General features: G+C 35.4%; 2 protein-coding genes across 2 annotated transcripts; one reads left to right on the plus strand and one right to left on the minus strand.

Moving 5' to 3' along the window:
- The first annotated feature begins 4623 nt into the window (after nt 1-4623).
- Nucleotides 4624-10300, plus strand: LOC103500080 (uncharacterized protein C57A10.07). The gene is made up of 3 exons (XM_008463276.3): nt 4624-5528; nt 6145-6269; nt 9649-10300. The coding sequence occupies exons 1-3, from the start codon at nt 4931-4933 to the stop codon at nt 9967-9969; spliced, it is 1044 nt and encodes a 347-aa protein (XP_008461498.1). The 5' UTR covers nt 4624-4930; the 3' UTR covers nt 9970-10300.
- A 122-nt stretch (nt 10301-10422) lies between these two features.
- On the minus strand, nt 10423-12046 carry LOC103500079 (pathogen-related protein-like). Its single transcript, XM_008463275.3, has 4 exons — nt 11728-12046; nt 11229-11361; nt 10845-11146; nt 10423-10751 (listed from the first exon to the last, which is right to left on the minus strand). Exons 1-4 carry the CDS (start codon nt 11863-11865, stop codon nt 10602-10604), a joined length of 723 nt encoding a protein of 240 aa, XP_008461497.1. The 5' UTR covers nt 11866-12046; the 3' UTR covers nt 10423-10601.
- Nucleotides 12047-18977: the final 6931 nt, after the last annotated feature.

An 18977-nucleotide genomic window follows, 5' to 3' on the forward strand; every position in this document is an offset into this window, starting at 1 on the left:
GTAGAGTAAAGGTGTCGATTGTTTCTACTAGAAGTGGGATTGCTGACAATAAAGTAGATGCCCAATCGTTCTTAATAGAAGTGGGATCACTAACGGTAAAGTAAAGATGTTTGATCGTTCCTACTAGAAGTGAGATCACTAACAGTAAAAAGGAAGTCACCCTTGCAAAAGATACCGAATTGAGAAAAGACAAGACAAAACAAAAGCTCACCTTTTGAAAATATGTTTGGAAGTAGAAAATAAAAAAGATATTCCCTCGAGGTGCAAAAATTTATCTAAATAGTTTCTGAAGTTCCTAAATTGCTCGAGTCCATATATCGACATTTAATATGGAGTTGGTAGACGATGCTCAAACTTTATATCATAAGCGCGAGTTGTCAACTCTTCAAATATGTGGATCTTTATTCAATGCAAAATGCTGAGAAATCTCTAGTGCATACCTTGGGTGCACATTTCTATAGTTGACAGTTTGGTGAGTCAATCATCGCAGTCAAGACTTAGAGCTTTCCATCAGTTGATGTAGTCGGTGACTAACTCTTCTTTATAAAAGTGGGTTATAAAGAAGCGGTTACAAGTGGTTAATGAAACGGGCTCTTCCTTTTATTATTTTATATTTGTAAGCTCTAACATGCTTACGGCGTGCCTGATGTTGTAGAAATGGTTAGGAATTCTCTCTAGTTGTTCCCAACTATCAATCACTTTGGGGTTCGGAGAAACGTGTTTCATGGAGTTTAACTTGTGTTGATGTCGGATTTGTGTTGATTTGATGTAATGTGGTTTCATCTCTAATGCTTGATTTTCTAATTCTCTCTTAGTTGAATGTGTATGCTAGATGTATGGAAGCGGAGCACATGATGTTCCTGCAATCATGGTTAAAAGAATATTTGGTTTCAGAATGGATGTTTAAGTTCTGTAAAATTTCTCTTAACATAGAACAGATTTCACTTAACTCACCTTGAATTTCACCTACAGATTTCTCTACATGAGTCAATCTAGTTTCCATAGCTTTTATTGAAGAGGAAGCTTCCACATCTGTGAAAAATGATCCAAGAAAAAATGTGTGATGGCTCTTCGCTAATACCAATTGATGCAAATGAACTTAAGAATACAAAGTTTTCTTTATCTTTTTATTGATTTGTAAAAAAGGTCAAAGGAGAAAGTTGGACAGTTATAACAGACATTAACATAAAATAAAACTAACTAATAGCCACATAACTAACTAGAGTTGGTTGAAAATCAAGAATTGAAACAAAAGATTAAACTAACTAACAACTAAGTATTTGATAATTAACAATTAGTTATAACTCCTACATCATTAAGTTTTAAAGAAATAAAAGTGAAGTGAGATTTTTTAGACTTACGAAAAAGATTGAAAGGTATAGGAAATTTTCCTAGGCATTGAGGACTTTTGAGATTAAGATAGGTGGCCAAAAAGGATAAAGGATTTATAATATGACTAACTGTTGGTAAGCCTAGCAAGGGAAGCTCTATGGAAAAACTTGTCAAAAGAACCTCTATGCGACCAAGGAAAGTAGTTAAAAGTAGTGTTGAGGCAGCCAAGTATTGTTAGGTGTCATGAGTTGTGTATTAGTTAAGCCAAGAGCCTATTCGGCTAAGCAAATGTCTATGCATTTAAATGGTAGCCAATTTAACCTCCACGGGGCATTAAAGAGCCAAGCCTATGTGTTGAAGACAAGCTATGCGGCAAGGTAAGGTTGTCCTTGAAGGCTTGAAGCGATGTCAAAGCATTAGGCCTATTCGAGCTAAGTGTGAAGGCTTATGTGTTCAAGTATGTGTGATTGAGTTTGAGGTAATTAAAATAGTGTTGGTTAAGTGGAATACAGTTGGCTAGACATGTATTGATTTAGATTTCGACAAGCAAAAGGTGGCAAGACTTAAGCATGCTAGACAACTTATTTAAGCTAACTTCGGGGTTAAGGTGCCTCTCATTTGGCTTATGCAAAATTAGTGAAATTAGTCTTAAAAGAACCATCAATGATGTCATTTTCCAGCGAGGGCTATTGGAGAGAAATTTTTTTGGGAAGAACTTCAATTTTTGAAGGAATTCTTGAAAGGTTGGTTTTAGAGGAAATCTAGAGTAAAGACCAGACGAGTCAATATTTGGAATTTGGAGCTGAATGGTTGAAGTAAGTTAGTTAAGAGGATTTCAACCAACTTTTTAGAAGGAAAACCTTCTTAATTTGATAAGTCGATTTTTAGTTATGAATCTTAAAAGTTGATCGAGCACTAAGGAGGTTGTGCATGAAATAGGCACAAAGGTTAGTGTTGTGGCATTAAGCAAGCACAAGGCCAACCCTCTACATAGCCAGACGACATGAGTTGTGTGCGCCACGAACATGGGCATAGAGGTCAAGCGGTCGTGGGGGGTGGGGCACCATCAAGTACTTTGCGAGGTTAGCACACGATATGACACTTTGATGAGGCTTGTGCACTCACGTGCAGCCAGCCTGTTGCCCAACCATGCGCCAGTCATGCCAATGTGACATTTTTTTTTACCATTTTTTACGGTTTTGAGATTTTTTAAAGGTTGGAATTTTTAAAGATCAAATTGGTTTATTATGGATTTATTTCTCTAATTAAAGATCAAGAAGATTAAGAGCAAGTCCACGAGGCCTAAAGAATATAGCTTAAAATTTTGAGTGAAAAAATATGTTTAAATTTTGATTTAAACATGAAATTTTAAGTAGAACATTTAAGAACGCTTTAAGTTGTTTAACTATTATTTACTTAATGATTTGACTAAATTTTTGCAAGCTAAGCAAGGTTTAAAAAGTTAAGTTTTCAAGTATAAAAGTAAGAGTCTAAAGATGTTTGTTTAAGTAAGATATTCGGAATGTTTTATAAGTAATGGAATTTATTCAAGTATAAGAGCTAAACATGAAGTTTTAAGTAAAGTAATAGTACCATAGCTAAGAAAGACTAAATGTTCGTATAGGTATAAACTAAAAACAAAGTGTAAATGAGAGACTAAGCAAAGAGTATGTTTTCAGTAAAGAAAAATAGAGCATGTCACTATTTAAAGTAAGAGATTTCTTAAATGTTCCCAAGCTAAAGTCTAAACAAAAGGTTAAGCAAAGCTTATAGTAGAATACAAGTCCAAGCACAACAAAAGATTACTTTAAGCATGAATAAGTAAAAAGTTAAAGCATGTCTTAAATAGAGTTAATGTATGTCTACGTTAGTTTTATATAAATTTGTTAAAAGCATGATTTACAAAAACCCTAGACATACAAAGGTTAATTTTAACCCTACGAGGGAGGCAATGGTAGCAGGGATAAGTATCCCGAGGTAGTATGATTTGACAGCAGAAATGAGTTCGAATATCTTGAGAACGTATAGATTACATGTCCACAGAGGAAATGGTTTATTGTTGTGAGAGCACTGTGACATTGATTTAATTCCACTAGAGCTCTACTATCAAGATAAATGAACAATAATGTTTTATAAATTTGGAAAATAAAGTATTTTTTCCTTACGATATAATGAACAATAAATTTGGAAAATAAACAACGGTAGAAAGGTATTTTTAAGTACAACTTGAGGGTGAAGGGATTTGAACTAGGGATCACTTGTCCATGGGAACTTATAGATGCCGGTTAAGCTATGCTTATTCATAATTATTAAAGCTACTTACTCACTAGTCTTTTAGTTCATGTTTTCAAAATATTTTCATTTCTCAGGTTATGATGATCGTGATCTCATAATTAAGCTCACCACTGCCAGTCGTCCAGTTTGTTTAGCAAGTTTCGGTTGTTGTTGTCCTTGATGGACTAGTGTATTATGTGTCTACAAAGAGTATATAATAATTATGAAAAGAATCTGGTACCACTAAGTTGTTTTAAACCAGATTTTTATTACAATATGTTTTACAAGTTTTTTCACTATGTTATTTAATAAGAAAGTTTTACTACAACGTTATTGAACGTGAGTCTTAAAGTAAGTAAAGATTTTAAAATCAGTATGTGTCATTAGAGAGTCGGCATATGTTGGCTTCACTCCTCTTCTTGTGGCTAGAGAAGTTGTTAGGGAACGGGTGTGACATGAAGTTACAATATTGTCCTTTTATTTCTTTCTTCTCCCACACACCTCTTACTTCCTTTTTTTCTTCCTCTGTGTCGTCTTCTCTGTGTGTCTACGCGATCAACTCTATAGGATAAACTCCAATGAAAAAGGAGTGGTGAATAATGTGAATGAGTGAGAGATAGAGAGAAATGAGAGAGAGCTAGAGAGTGAGAGAGTGAAAGCATAAAGAACAACACCGTGAGATGGAGGAGACAAACGACAATGGGATTTGAGCAAGAGCAACACCAAGCGATACCGACTTTCAGCGAAATAAGCAGAGAGCAAGACTACTTTTTCACGTGTGTACAAATGTATATTGATAATTTCACTCAAATTTAACGTCAATATAGGTTCAAATGACAAATTGAGATGGAGGAGACGAACAACGAGATTTGGGCAAGAGCAATACCAAACGACACCGATTTTGAGTGAGATAAGCGGAGAGCACGACTCTAATGTATTTGGATAATTTTACTCAAATTTAATGTCAATATAGGTTCAAAGGACGAATTTTTCAAAAGTCATTTGGCATTCTTTTTTTCCTCCCATTTTTGGGTTGTTCACGCGGCAAACTCTTTTTTTTTTTCCTTCACCTGGAAAAAAGGTGCGAAATTTAATCTCCTGTTTTGTTTGACTTCCCTCTTCCTAGCTTCAAAATTGATTTGTTTGTTCTACGTGGAATTTTGGACTCTCTTGCACGTAGATCTGCTCAGCTTCTTACCTCTTTCATCCTAATACTCGTTCAATTTACTGATTGTTCAAGGGATCACTCATCGACAGAATCAAACTCTCAACTTTGGCTTCCGGGTATGTTCAATTTAATCCCATCACTTGGATTTGTCATATCATGAGCAATTTTTCATATGGGTCTCCGAGTCCTAAGTCCTTCAATGCATATCCAAGAGGAGGTGACTTCGATTTAGAATCTGGAGCAACACTGAAAAGAATTCGAAAGTCCAAAAGTTCCCAAATCTATATTGTTAGAATGCTTAAATCTGTTGGTAACCGTATCCACCACTATTACAAGTTGCACCCAGTTATAGTTCTGTTCATCTTTTTGTCAATTGGGGTGACACTTCTTATGATCCTGTCTGTGTACGAAAGTCATTATCGGATGGCGAATTATTACGGGAAATTGAGTGTAGATTCTGAAGCATTCCCATTTGCGAAGCTTCAGAATCTTGTTATGGTTGCGGGTCATTCGGTTTATGTTAGTAGCAGTTGTGAGAAAGTTGAGAAGGAAGATTCTTGGGTTTTGGAATCGTATCAGAAGCATCCAGGCCAAGCTGCTACGTTTATTTCACATATTAAAGAGGGAGTTGAGATTGCAGCAATGGACGATGCTGCATTGTTGCTGTTTAGTGGTGGTGAGACTAGGAAAAATGCTGGTCCCAGAAGTGAGGCACAGAGTTATTGGGCTGTTGCTGAATCAAAAGGATGGTTTGGTAAAGCATTTCTTAAATCTTGTTGGCTTATTCTTGCTATCATGTTCATAGGCTTAAGGATCGAGTACATGATTTGTTTTTCCCATTCGTCTCTTTAAGTTTTGTTGTATTGTTCATCTACTTGATTTACAGTAGACCTTTGGTATTGTGATTCTTGATCTTAAACTAGTTTTTAATTTTTTTAATACAAATCGTTGATGGTTTTCAACGGTTGTGCAGCCTGTTGATATAGGAACTAATAAATGAAATGGATTTGTTACTCTTTCGTGCTTCTTTTCTACTCAATTATGTTGTGCATTAATATTACATGATTCCTTCTGCTTACTTTTCATCTATTTCAATTGCTTGTATTCTTTCATTTTTTTTCTCAATGAAAATGAATACAGACTTTATTGACGGGTGATATTTTATTTCTGAATGTTTTAATACTAAGTTCATTCAATTGGGGTGTCCATTCATTTTAGAGTAAAGTTGTAGTCATTCAAAGTATGTTTCATGTGTTAAATATGATCATTTAACAGTGTATATTTACTTGGAAAGATCATAGAAACTATAGTATAGATCGCAATTTGAATGCTATTTATGAATATCTTACAAATTGTGCTAATCTTTATAGGAAATAAAGAGAATGTGAGGTCAAGAGCACTCACGGAAGAGCATGCGCGGGATAGCTTTGAGAATCTTCTATTCAGCATTTGTCGGTTCCGGGAGCTAACTGGGAAATATCCTCAAAACATTACCGTAAGTCATTTTACTCAAACAAAGTAGAAAATTGAAAAGAAGAAGACAAACACAGTATATGTGGAAAATTATAGTACAGGAAGAAAAAACCACGATAGAAACCGCTCTTATTATTTTCGAATAGTCGAAAGAGTACAAGAGGGAAGAATATATATAGGCTATAACAAGCGCTAACAAAAAAGGAAATAAAACTAAAGTACGTAAATTACACAATTACCCTTGTGCTATAAACACTCCACTAGCCCCTAATTTCCAACACATATACATGAATCCTTGAGACATAAAGAGAGGTTGCTAGCAGTTGATATAGATTAGAGAGGAGAGGATCGTTCATTTTTTTATGACAACATGTTATGTGATCGGTAATATTTCATCCTAAAATGATCATGTTAAGAATAATTGATGGATGAAGTATTAAAGATGTACTGATATTCCCTGAAGCAATAAATCGTTGTGTTATGATGGATATTGATCAACGCCGTTCATCCTCAGCTCAAAAGTTAATGTACAGGAGACATGGCAATAATTTTCATGAAGCCCCTTGTTATTTTCAAGTACGATGGGTTATTTTGTTAATTGAGTAATTGTAGTCATATGGTATTGCAAATTGTTGGGTTTTGCATTTATTTAGGAGAATTAGTTAGCTGATCTGTTGATTTATTACCAGGCTATGTAAACTCAGAATAGATTTATTTTACAGTATTATGTAAGGGAACTAATGTGGGGTTTAGGAGTAGTGATATGGTATTAGTAAGGGCATAAGCTTATTGTTGTTCAAGCCTCATCCCTTTGAGTGGATTGGTGAGGGATTAAAAGGCACTTCTAGAAATCCTTGGAAAGCAATAGCATCTAATTTTTCTCTTCTTTCTTAGTTTATTCTCATTGTGGTTGGAGACGAGAGGGGTACTTATTTTGGGACAAATGCTTGGGCTATAAGACCCCTTTGTTCCTTTTTCTCTCGTCTATGTTATTATCTTCCTTCAAGAATTGCTTGGTTGCTTCGACCCTCGGTTAGACAGATGTTTCATCATCCCCTTTATTGGGCTTTTGTTGTCCTCTAAGTCGCTAACCAATAGGGCAATGTTTGATGTTGTGACACCATTCTTCCCTCTCCTCTTTTCCCCTTGGGGTGGGAGGGGTGGTTCCACCTTTGATATCCTAACTCTTTTAAAGCCTTCTCTTGTGGCTTTTTTTCCATTGCTTATTTGATCCTTCCTTGGTGGGTGGTTCCATTCTATCTTTTCCTCGGTTTGGAAGGTGAAAGTTCCCAAGAAGGTGAAGTTCTTCATGTGGTAGGTTTTGTACAGAAGAGTTAACACCTTGGATCAAATCTCGGCTAAAAGTTCCTTAGTGGTTGGGTCTCTTTGTTGTAATCTTTGCAGGAGGGCGACCAAGATCTTGGATCATATCATGTGCAGTTTTGGTTTTGCTTGAGTATTCTGGTGCAAGTTTTTGGAGGTGGTGGGGTTAGTAGCTTTGTTTGACCTCAGAGTTGTAGCAAGGATGTAAGAGGAGTTTTTCCTTCATCGGCCATGTCGTCATGAAGCATGATCTTTGTGGCAGTCAAGTTAGGGTGTTTGCTATTTCGTGGGATCTTTGGGAAAAGAAAAATAATCGAATCTTCCTAGGGCATGAGATTTCATTTGGTGATGTTTGGTTCCTCATTAGATTCTATGTTTTACTTTGGCTTTGTTTCTTGGCTCTTTTGTAATTATTTGCTTGGTCTTGACTTTTCCTTCTTGTATAGAATATATATACATATATATTTAAAACGCGTTTATCCTAATACATGTTTCCTCATCATGTCTGTGCCTTAGATTTTGGAAATTTGGCATTTCGACGTGTCCATGTTTTATCGTATTCATGTCTTGTATCCGTATCCGTATATGTGCTTCTGTGGGAGGAAGTGTAGAATTTTTAGAAGTTTGTTAGGCTAGTTTGAAACCACTGGTTGTAAATAAGATAAAAGGATGCTATGGAAAAGTAGCTTAATTACAAGGTTTTGTGGGATTTAGATTGCTTATGAAGAAGGCTTCCAAGTTCTTCAATTTAACTTGGATTTTGTGTAGTTTTTCTGTTTTTTCTCCTCTTTTAGATACAGTTCAGTGTTTTCTTGCTATCCATGTTTGGGAGTCAAAGTTAGACTTCCTAGGGTAAGCCAAAGCTCTCAAGTCTAATAAAATATTACAGATTAATCAGAGAGAATAACTGTCTTTATGAGATAATATTGATTTTGTTGATCTAATTTGAGCCGAGGAAAAACATAGCTGGGGCAAGGCTTTCTTCATTCACCAAGAACATGGGATTTGTCTGCATTTTCCTCTATATTATATACATTGTAGATTTTACTTGCTGCTCTTTCCATTAGGTGATCAGCTTCTCTGTAAGAACCTTCGAAATTTTCAGTCGTACACAAGACCAGTACTCGTGTATCAACAGTAGGGATTACTCAGGGACTACATGCTACCTTCTCTGGTAGTAGAAAACTAGAGATAAGAAAATTGAGCAAGAAATAAATTAGAATGGAATTGGGTGTTTAGGTCGGATTTAGTTGTGGGAAATGGGGAAGATGGAAGTAGGGTGTGCTAAGTGGGATACTCTTGATGGGTTTAGAAATGTTGCTGTTCAATATATTGGGATTATAAACTTACACTAAGTAGTAAGTAGTAGATGGATAGATTGTAGAACTCAGGAGGCTGATACCCTATTAATCTGTTTCTCTAATCTAGTCTGTGATTCCAGAAAGAATATTTGAGTGGTCGAAAGATCCAGTGGGAAAGATTGTTTGTTCTTTAAGTTTCCGGAAATTTACCGTAATTCAGTAACTTAAACTTTTAGGTTTGGTGGTTGTTTAACATGGTATGAGGATGAGGTTTTGTGGTATTATTAAATTTAGGGCAATCCACTAGTGTAAGCCTTTTTTTATTTAGTAGTGTTATAACAGTTTTCTCAATCATAGAATTTGTACATGACTGTCCACTTTTTTATCTTTTTAATTGGCGTGGGGGTAACCACAAACCAATCAGGATATAAAAGTTACCAATCAAGGCTATAGTTTGACATTTGAGAAGGGAGGACTGCGTAGTCTGCATCTACACCAAGATAAAACAAGTGCAACTACAAAGTTCAAACAATTGTCAAAAGGCTCCCTAGAATCACCATAAATTCTGATGTTCCATTGCAACCATATATATATATATAATAACCATAATAATATTAAAAGCCTTGATCAAGGACTTCCCAAATTACTAACAATGATAGTCATCACCTTCTTGTTTAGTCTGTTTTTTTTTGTTAATTTGTAGGATAATTGGTCGGTTGGCTAGCGTTATATTTTCAAGCAATATTAGAAGTGCTACTAATTATTTTTTAATATCAGGTGGTAAGCTATGATTTTAAAGAGAGGAGATTTGCAAATCTGCATAGGTCTGCCATTAACTTCCCGAAATCAAGGTTTTTCTATGCCGGCACACCAGCTTCAATGACTTCGAAAGAAGCTGCTCTAAAGGGCGAAGCATTGGTACGAGCTCAGTTCCAAGATGATCCCTTTGGATGCCAAGGTTCTCTCTACCGCAAAAAGCTTGGACGAGACCCTTTTCATCGGTCGATACCTTATCCCAATGGCTGTCCTGAGATTGCTGGCCTTTTCAGATATTGCAGAACAGATCCTTATCCTGGATTCCTGCCGTGGACTAAATGAGGTTTATTCGCACGTTTTTAGCTCAGAGAGTTATACTGCGGATGAATGGTTTTTCCTAAACAACCAGGTTAGATCTAACATTCTTAGTGGGAACACACACAACATGCCATTCTAAAGGATGTTTTCATATAATGAGATGAAACATGTGAAATTTGCTAGACAACTTGGTAGGAGTATTTACATATGCAGCTATTATTGTCAGAACCTTCCACATTCTCCACATTGTCACTATCTTGTCCCAATTTTACTCTATAGCCATGTAATAATTATGAATGTAAAATTTTGTACAAGTTACAAACTTTAACTTAATGAATACACATAGATTCTATTATTTCATGAGTTATAGAGTAATGGATGTGCCTCATTCTAGTTTTATCTAGTCATACTAAATAATGACGCAACATGTTTATTAGACAAAGGTTAGTTGATCTGGCATAATAAGGGACACTGTCATTGGAAGAAATTTGATTTGATGCATTGCTATGGGAAGATAACAATATAAAAGCAGTTGAAACCTTGCTTTGTCATGCATGTCACTTTATTTTTCTTTAAAACATTAGCAAAGGAATAGTTAACGGATACATTGGCCATTACAACATAGATGCAAGAGTTCATTCAAAGGGTTTTCTCCATTATCCCAAATTTTGTAGCATTGGACAGCTTGAGAGTTCCTTCCCTTTCTCAGCAGAATCATCCAGCTTAGAACCCTTCACAAGAGGTCCAAGCAACTGTGCAGGATCATAAAATTGCTCCACCTTCACTATCTTCTTATTCTCATCCAACTGTAAAAGTTTCAAAATCCAAAGCTCAAAACCAATGAACACTTGGATGTTTTATATTATGATGAAAGATCAAAGTTTGTTTGCCTTTTTTACCTCAAAGATTCCAATGCCATATAACTCAATCAATTCACCTGTAGGAGCATGCCCTTTGTAAGGACCCTCCATGTATGCCCAATGCCTGAACTTGTACACAATCAACGGTGGCCCCGTGTAAACCTGAACGATCTCTAGAGCAAACCCACGTGGAAAAGTTGATGTGAAAAGTTTATTGGATGTCTCTGCTGTTTCTTGTTTCGGGTCGTACAATCTGTACTCTGCAGGAAGAGAAGTTTGAAGTGAAGCATTATACCCTCCTCCTAACTTTCTTTTCTCCTCCAAGGTGATGGGCTTCCTTCCTGTGAAAATAATGAAAATTTGAAATCTAGTTATTAAGAAAAGCCATTTTGAAATATTGAGTCTTAGATTGGAGATTAATACCATTTAGACTGAAAGTTACTTTGTTGGGATCCATTATTTTGAAGTCCTCAGGTAATACTTTGTTGATATTTTCCACTTCCCAACACTTCACCAAGTTCTGCACCTCTTCCTCTAGAGATCCAGGAGGCCAAATCTTCCAAATACACCAGAGGACAAAAAGTAGAGATTGGATATATTTAGAGAAAATTCTGAATAGCTTTGGCAGCACCTTTTCTAGAAAAGTGTCCATTTGGAAACACCTTAAAGTATTTCAAAATATTTTGAGAAGGGTTTAAATCCTATCTTCATTTCGAACTTCTAGAACACTACTATTTATTTTAGAGCTTGAACTTTCCAACCATTCAATTTTTGTATCCAAAACTTTACACGTACACGTGTATAGTATGGCTTCAAGTACGCGCAAAGACAACGATTTGAATATAATATTGGAGCATTTGAAAACTAAAGTAAAGATTTTGAAAATGCATCGAAATGGTAAGGTTTAAGTGTGAGGGATAACCTTAGTTCTTCCTTGTTCAAAAAGCTTGTTAACAGCTTCATAGTTAGGTGGAGCTCCAAATTTCCATGTGGTGTTCTTCTCAACATCCCCATTTAATATCCATCGATAAGGATCTTCCTTGGTTCCAGTTGAACCCATTTTTTCACCTAGTACAGAAGAAAAATTGAAGTGAAACCCTCAATTATATAGTGGAACTAATTAATTGAGATTTGTGAATGTGATATTGGTAAGGTATCGAAGAAAAGTTGGTAGTGGCCAATAGTTTTTATGTCATTGACAACGTCAATAGTGGAAAATTCTTTGTTACCACCATCCAAGCAATTTCTATTTCGTTATGTCTTAATAGATCTTTGTTAATTTTCCAGAGTGGGGTCGATTTGAACAGAGGCCAATTTCAAACCAAATACTTCAACTTCAATTAGTTGGTTTTCTTTCATATATATATATATATATATATATATATATATATATATATTTGAATATCAAGTTTATTAAGGGTTAGCTTTGAGATTGTTTAACTGTTTACATTACACAAGAATTTAACGGGGAAATTTAATTTATACAAATTGATTTTATTGATTTACTTTCCTATCGGGGGCTTGTAAATCTTGTTCTTAAATAATGGAAGATGACCAAAAATATATGCATATAAGTTCAAATGTCGTAGTTAGAGGTTCGATTCTTAATTGTCGAAGGAAAAAAAAAATTAAAATTAAAGAAGACTAACCTTCCTTTAGAATTTGATACGGTAAATTTGTAATGAATTCAAATTTATGAATAGTTGATTTAAATTATTGACACATCATTTGAATTATCCTTACATTGGTCGGTGCCGATATCATTTAAAAGATTTAAAATGCAATAATTTGGAAGATCATCTGATAAAAAATGAAAAAGAATAATTAAAGAAATAAATGATAAAAGATTAAGATTATAAAAAAAAAATGGCATTGCCCAGACTTGAATCAAAGACTCAGTTTGTTAGACTAACGTGATAATCAACCACACCATGGAATCAGAAACTAATCTTTTGGCAAATTTCTTTTAACTGTGATAAATTTGTTATATTAGTAACTTTTTTTTGTGTAAATAACGATAATTTTTAGAAGTGTTGGAAGTATAATTTACCAAGGAAATGATATAAAAGAAAAACAAAATACATTAACAAATTGATTACACCTTAACTTGATACAGTATACTCTATATAATGATAATATTCAAACCAAAAATAAGTCAAATAGTATAAAAGTTGACTGATGAATTGAAATATAACTAAGAACCGTAGAGATGTCAATAGGTAGTCAAGGTACTTATTCGCTTAAACGCCAAGCATACCACAGTTATCTATTCAATTAAAAGGCTATTTTTTCCATTAAACCTCCAAATGAACGTGCTCGTTAAGCCTATCACGCTGTCGCAAGATAACCCAAAGACACCATGATCGATCCGTCCCACAGTCACCAAATCACAACACTCGTCCCCTAAGAATATAAGCCTCCACCCAAGCCACCCAACAGAGTACCCGAACGAGTCAACAACAACCATAAAATCTTCTAGATACTTGCAATGTTCCAAGACAACCCATCACGAGTAGCAAAATCACCCTCATCAAAAGGAAGACACACCTCCCCTCAAGCAACCTTAACACCCCCTCTACCCTCCTCCTTCCCCCTCCAAAGATACGACCTCAAAATTTTATCAACCTCATGAAGCACAACTGCTGGCAGCACAAACACACTAGCTAGTAAACTTGAAAACTACGTAACATAGAGTGAACAAGCTGCAATGTACGAGCAAAAGATAGAACTCTAGCAACCCAAGAACGAATCTGGATAGTAATACGTTGAATAAGAGGAACACAATCAATAAATCATAACCTACCAAAAAGCAAGGGAAGCCCAAGGTAACAAATAGGGAGATGACCAAGTGCAAAACCCATACTATCAGCCAATAAAGTAGCAGATCCACAATCAACCCCACCAAAAACATGGAACTCTTCTCAAGATTAGCAACCAAACCTAAAAGCTCCCCAAACATCAAAAGAGTCTCGCATACAAACCCTAGAGAAGACTCATTAGCAGCACAAAAAATCATAAGATCATCAACTAAGGTTATATGGGTCAAACGAACCTTATCACATTTATGATGGAACTGAAAACTCTGGGGAGACCTATTTAACATACGAGAAAGAACTTCCATCACCATAATAAAAAGGAATGGAGATAAAGGTGTTGGGTTTATGTCATAAAACTCGGAGATAGTAAATGTAATATGTTGTTTGTTATTAATTAAGTGGTATTATAATTTCAATAAAGTTTTATTGATTATATTATTAGTTTTGTCTTAATAACTTAAATCCAACAAATAACTTCTTTATGAAGATTAAAGTTATAAAGATGTGAAGTCTTGAAGCTCATAAGATTATAACTCTCCCAAAACTCTGAAGCTCTCAAATTATGAAGATTGAGGCTCTAAAGCTCTTAAATTTTAAAGTTTATATCATCAAAGCTCTGAAGATCTAAGCAGATCAACAACCAAAAAGATCGATCATCCAAGAAGATCGACAAGTCCAAAAACTGATTGTAACGCCCCACAAAGATTAAGGTAATTTCTAACCTAATTATCATAAGTTTATTTTTAATTGAGTTATTATTGGGTATTAATTTATTTGCAATTGAAGTTTAATTGGTTTTGGTGGAATTGAAATTAATTAAGTATATATGGGTATATATATTTAGTTAAGGATTAGGTTTTCGTGGAAATATAATTGATTATATATGTGTTTGTAAATATAATTAGTGGTGAGAAGTGATGTTAATTATATTTTGGTAGGGATGCTTGATGTGATTTGTCTAGAAGAGATAAGGAATTAATGAGAAAAGAGAAATGGTTATATTATATAGGTTAATTTTCATCAATGTAACAAAACATAAAAATATTTATGACCCGTGTAATGAAAAGCAAAAGTCTATTAAGCCGGTACAAAAATTTTCGTAATTTTTAGATTTTCCCTTGAATATTGTAGACACTTTTTTTCTTCTTCTTAACGATTTATTCATCTTCTCTTTTCAGATTTCTTCATCTTCTCTTCAAGATTTTCTTTATGTATGTATTCATGTTGGATTAATTTGTCTTTTTTTGGTGTTAAGGTGTAAGTAAGGTATTCTTGTTTCAGTTTGAGGCTTCGCTCAATTTGATTAGGAAGGAAAAGGGTTCAACCCCCATTTGGTAAGTTTGAGAACCTAAGTTAATTAAATTGATTATTTTGATTGGTAAAATTATTAATTTAATTTTGGTTATGTTTTGTTAGACTGGTATGGCAACCCTTAGGGGTGAATAGGGTTTAATTAAAAATTTTAATAATATAATAATATATCTTTTTTAAAATAATTTATTTTAAAGTCCAATAAAAACAAGTTCACCAAAAACAAAAAAAAGGAAATTGAGCGTGTACAGCTCATGCGCTTCTCTCTTCAATTTCATTCGACAACATTCGTCAAGTTTGAGGAGGGGTTTTCAGTGGTCCTATTCTGGTGACATTCGAATGTTGTCATTAATGGGAGGTTGTGAGTTATGCTCTGAGTCTTCACTAGTGCAAGTTTCAGGAGGTTCGTATTTCAATGGTGAAAAGATCATGGTTTTTTGTTCTAGTAGTGTCTGATTCGATTTTTTCGGTTGTTTCCTCCAGTATGTTTTCCAACTAATACTTCATTGGCTGGTGTGGCTCCAATTTCGGAAGGTTGAGTTTCTATGGTCAGAGACATTATGACAGCGAGAAATCTAGCATTAGGTGGTCTGGAAAAGGTGCACGAGGTGGTGGCGAGGGATGAAAGAGTGGCTGTATAAGCGATCTTCAGCATTAAATCGGACCAGTCGACCATTTGGGGAACAGTCGGTTGGCCCAATCCAGGTTCCTAGTTCTATTCGCCCGAGGGATCATGGATCGACTCTAGGTGTTGATGATGGGTCGACTAAGCAATCTGGACCATACTCGAATAGCATTGGACCATTGTGTAAAAGTGACAAGCCAGGTAGGCTTGGATCATCTGGTGAGCCAACATGTGGAAAGTCATCTGGGCAAGGCTTAAATGGGGGTCATTTTTATCTTGCACAGAGTACAACGACAAGCGGGTCTGGCTGCATGGTTCAAATGAATCGGTGGACCCTTTAAATGGTGGTTCTGGCAAGCATAATGGCTTGGAGCCATCGGCATCTTCTAGGACAAAACCTTATTGGGCTTCTTTTATTGGCTCAGCTTCTGATAACTCCCTTCCTTATACTCTCCCACTTCTATTGGGTCTAAAACCGTGGTTGTTCTTTTCAAGGAGGTTATTGCACAAAGTGCTAAGGTGTGGGAAAATTCCATTATGGAGCAACTTGTTAATGCTAAAATGCCTTATGCCATCATACACAACTAATAGAAAATCAAAATGTCTACCATTCCTATTCTTGAGAATGAGCTCATTTGTTTTCAATTCAGAAGAACGAGATATGTTGATTGGATTTTATCACATTGTCCATGGCATCTTCTCTGGAAATGGGCCTAGGTATTGTTCCTGAATCCTTTGTTTTTAATTTTGATCCTGTTTGGATAAAATTGGGTAGGATTCTTGTTGAGTTATTGACAAAATTGGGTCTGGCAGTGGGCAAGTGCTATTGGCAAGCCATTGACTATGGATTTGGCTACTAAAAATCGTTGGTGAATGTTGTATGTATGCGTGTGTTGAATTAGATGTAGATTCCATTATGCTTTTTTAGATTAATGTTAGTCTTAGAGAGGTGGATTTTATTGTCTATGTTACTTATGAATGAAAACCTCGTAGATCTAATTCTTGTAATGCCTTTGGTCGAGAAAAGTGCCCTAGTACGATGGTTAAACCAGTTCACATGGAGGAGGTTGTGAGGGAGGAGACTAGTAAGGGTGTTGATTGGTGATTGTGGCTTGTGGAGATGTTGTGTTAGAGTCCCTCAAGCAGATTGAAGAATGTGACTTTACGGCCTCTCCTGATAAGTCCATTACTCATATTGAGAAGGATGTGAGTGATATTATGTTGACTTTACCCATGTCAACAAAAGGGATTGGTTCCAGTTAGAGATCCAGGTAGAGGTAGTGATGTGAATAATGTCAACACGTTTGGCAGTTTGACTGATATAGGAGAGGTCAACATATGGGCCTTAACGTTAGTGGATAGCTTTCCACCACCCTTACAGGTGGATGATAGTGATATTATTATGCGAGCTGAGAGTTCCGATGGTGGTCCTACATGGGAGTGAGTTCTAGTTAGTCTCCATGATTAGTTGGTGTACATGGAATGTTCAGGATCTTAATGAACCGCTGAAGAGTAGGACGGTGCTTGACTTTCTTAGTGTGCTTTTTGTGGGTTTTTATTGTCTCCTAGAGACAAGATTTTGTGAGGATAATTTTGGGGTTGTATTTAGATGGTTTGTGAATCTTGGGGTTACTCTTGTAGTTACAGTAGTAGTGGTGTTGGACGTATTTGGGTGTTATGGAAATGGGGTTGTTTCGATTTTAATCCTCGTGTAGTGGATGAGCAGTTTGTTTTTGATATTTTAACGAATTTGCTTTCTGGTGTTAGAGCGGAGGTGCTCCGTGTCTATGCTTCCAATAGTAATATTGATAGACGTTTTCTTTGGCGACATGTTATTGAGATTACTTTTAGTTGGAGGGGTCCAGATGTGATTATGGGTGACTTTAATTCCATCATAGAGCATTCTGAAGCTTCAGGTGGTTCCTCGGTTCCTAGTGAGGTGAAGGAGTTTGATCATGCCATTCGTGAGGCAGACTTAATTGAGTTATCAGTTTAGGGTAACTTGTTCACTTGGACTAGTAAGGTGCAGTAGTCTGGTATTTTGTGTCGTCTTGATTGAATTCTGGTTAATGAGGCTTGGTTATCTATATGGCCTCTTTCTATGATTAATGTGATGCCTTGGGGTATATCTGATCATTCTCCTATTTTTTTTTCTAATCTTGGTTTGGAGCAGAGTAGAAGAGTTGTGTCATTTTAGTTCTTTAACCACTGAGTTGAAGCTCTTATCCTTAAGCTTTGTGCAGTTGATCGTATGGAGGATTTTTTGCCTACTTCTTGCTATAATGTGATCTGTAAATGCATTTCTAAGATTTCGGCTTATATGCTTCGTGTGTGACTTTCTAATTTTATTAGTGGTAACAATCTGCCTATGTTCCTGGGAGGAGTATTACTGATAATATTCTGCTTTGTCAAGAGTTGGTTGGGGGTTATCATCTTAATTCTGGTAAGTTTCGGTGTGCTATAAAGGTTGATCTTCAAAAGGCTTATGATTCTATTGATTTGAATGTTCTGTTAGCTTGTTGCTTGCTATTGGTACCACTTGCATTTTGTGAGTTGGATTAGGGCTTGTGTGTTACCTACTCGATGTTCTCCATTATGATTAACGGCTCTCTTGAGGGGTCTTTTCTGATAGGAAAGGGTTAAGACATGATGACCCTTCTAAAGGGATAAAAGTCCTACCTAGCAAAATAATTTAACATGAGAACCTTAAATCAAATTTAATTTGGAACTTAAAAAAATACTAGTACATTGAAAAAAGCATACAGAAACTAATAATCTAAAGGCTAAGCATGCTTTTACAAATAAATAAAATTACAGAGAAAAGAAAAGGGACAATTACGTCATTGAAGTCTATGTATCCATTAAAACACCAAGATTGGAGCATCACCACTTGGAAACCTCTTTATTCTCTGAGAATGAGATTTTGCTTTGTGGGAACCAAAATTAGAGTGAAAATTTTTTTAGAGAGAAAACGTTTCTTTGACAGAATAACGGAGTCACATAACTTTTCAGAAAACTCTTTTTTTTTTTTTTATCGTACACTTACCATCCCTTTCTCTAGATTAAAAAAGATAGAATTAGGATAATGTTCCATATTAATTTAATAAATTAATATTAATACAAAAATTAAAATAAATAGTTCATTCTAAAAAATATAACAAAACACAAAAATATTTTATGGCTCGTGTAACAAAAAGAAGAAGCCCATTAAGCCAGTATAATATTTTAATAATTTCCAAACTTGCCTTTGAATATTGCGGATACTTTTTTTCTTGATCTTCTTCTTTGCAATTTTATTCATCTTCTCTTCCCAGATTTCTTCATCTCCTCTTCCATTTTTCTTTCGTTCTTCTGTTTAAATATCCTATTTTATCTTCACCGTTTTCGGTAAGATTCTTTGCAGTTACTTCATCTTCCTAA

The sequence above is a fragment of the Cucumis melo genome, chromosome 1 (assembly GCF_025177605.1).
Source record: "Cucumis melo cultivar AY chromosome 1, USDA_Cmelo_AY_1.0, whole genome shotgun sequence".
NCBI classification, from domain to species: domain Eukaryota; kingdom Viridiplantae; phylum Streptophyta; class Magnoliopsida; order Cucurbitales; family Cucurbitaceae; genus Cucumis; species Cucumis melo.

Bases quoted from the DNA above. Each gene is read 5' to 3' on its own strand.
- LOC103500080 (XM_008463276.3), top strand. From the start codon at position 4,931: ATGAGCAATTTTTCATATGGGTCTCCGAGTCCTAAGTCCTTCAATGCA. The intron at 5,529-6,144 runs GTAAAGCATTTC...TAATCTTTATAG, and splicing joins TGAATCAAAAGGATGGTTTG to GAAATAAAGAGAATGTGAGG. The intron at 6,270-9,648 runs GTAAGTCATTTT...TTTTAATATCAG, and splicing joins AATATCCTCAAAACATTACC to GTGGTAAGCTATGATTTTAA.
- LOC103500079 (XM_008463275.3), bottom strand. From the start codon at position 11,865: ATGGGTTCAACTGGAACCAAGGAAGATCCTTATCGATGGATATTAAAT. The intron at 11,362-11,727 runs GTTATCCCTCAC...TGTATTTGGAAG, and splicing joins TTGAACAAGGAAGAACTAAG to ATTTGGCCTCCTGGATCTCT. The intron at 11,147-11,228 runs GTATTAATCTCC...TTATTTTCACAG, and splicing joins AGTAACTTTCAGTCTAAATG to GAAGGAAGCCCATCACCTTG.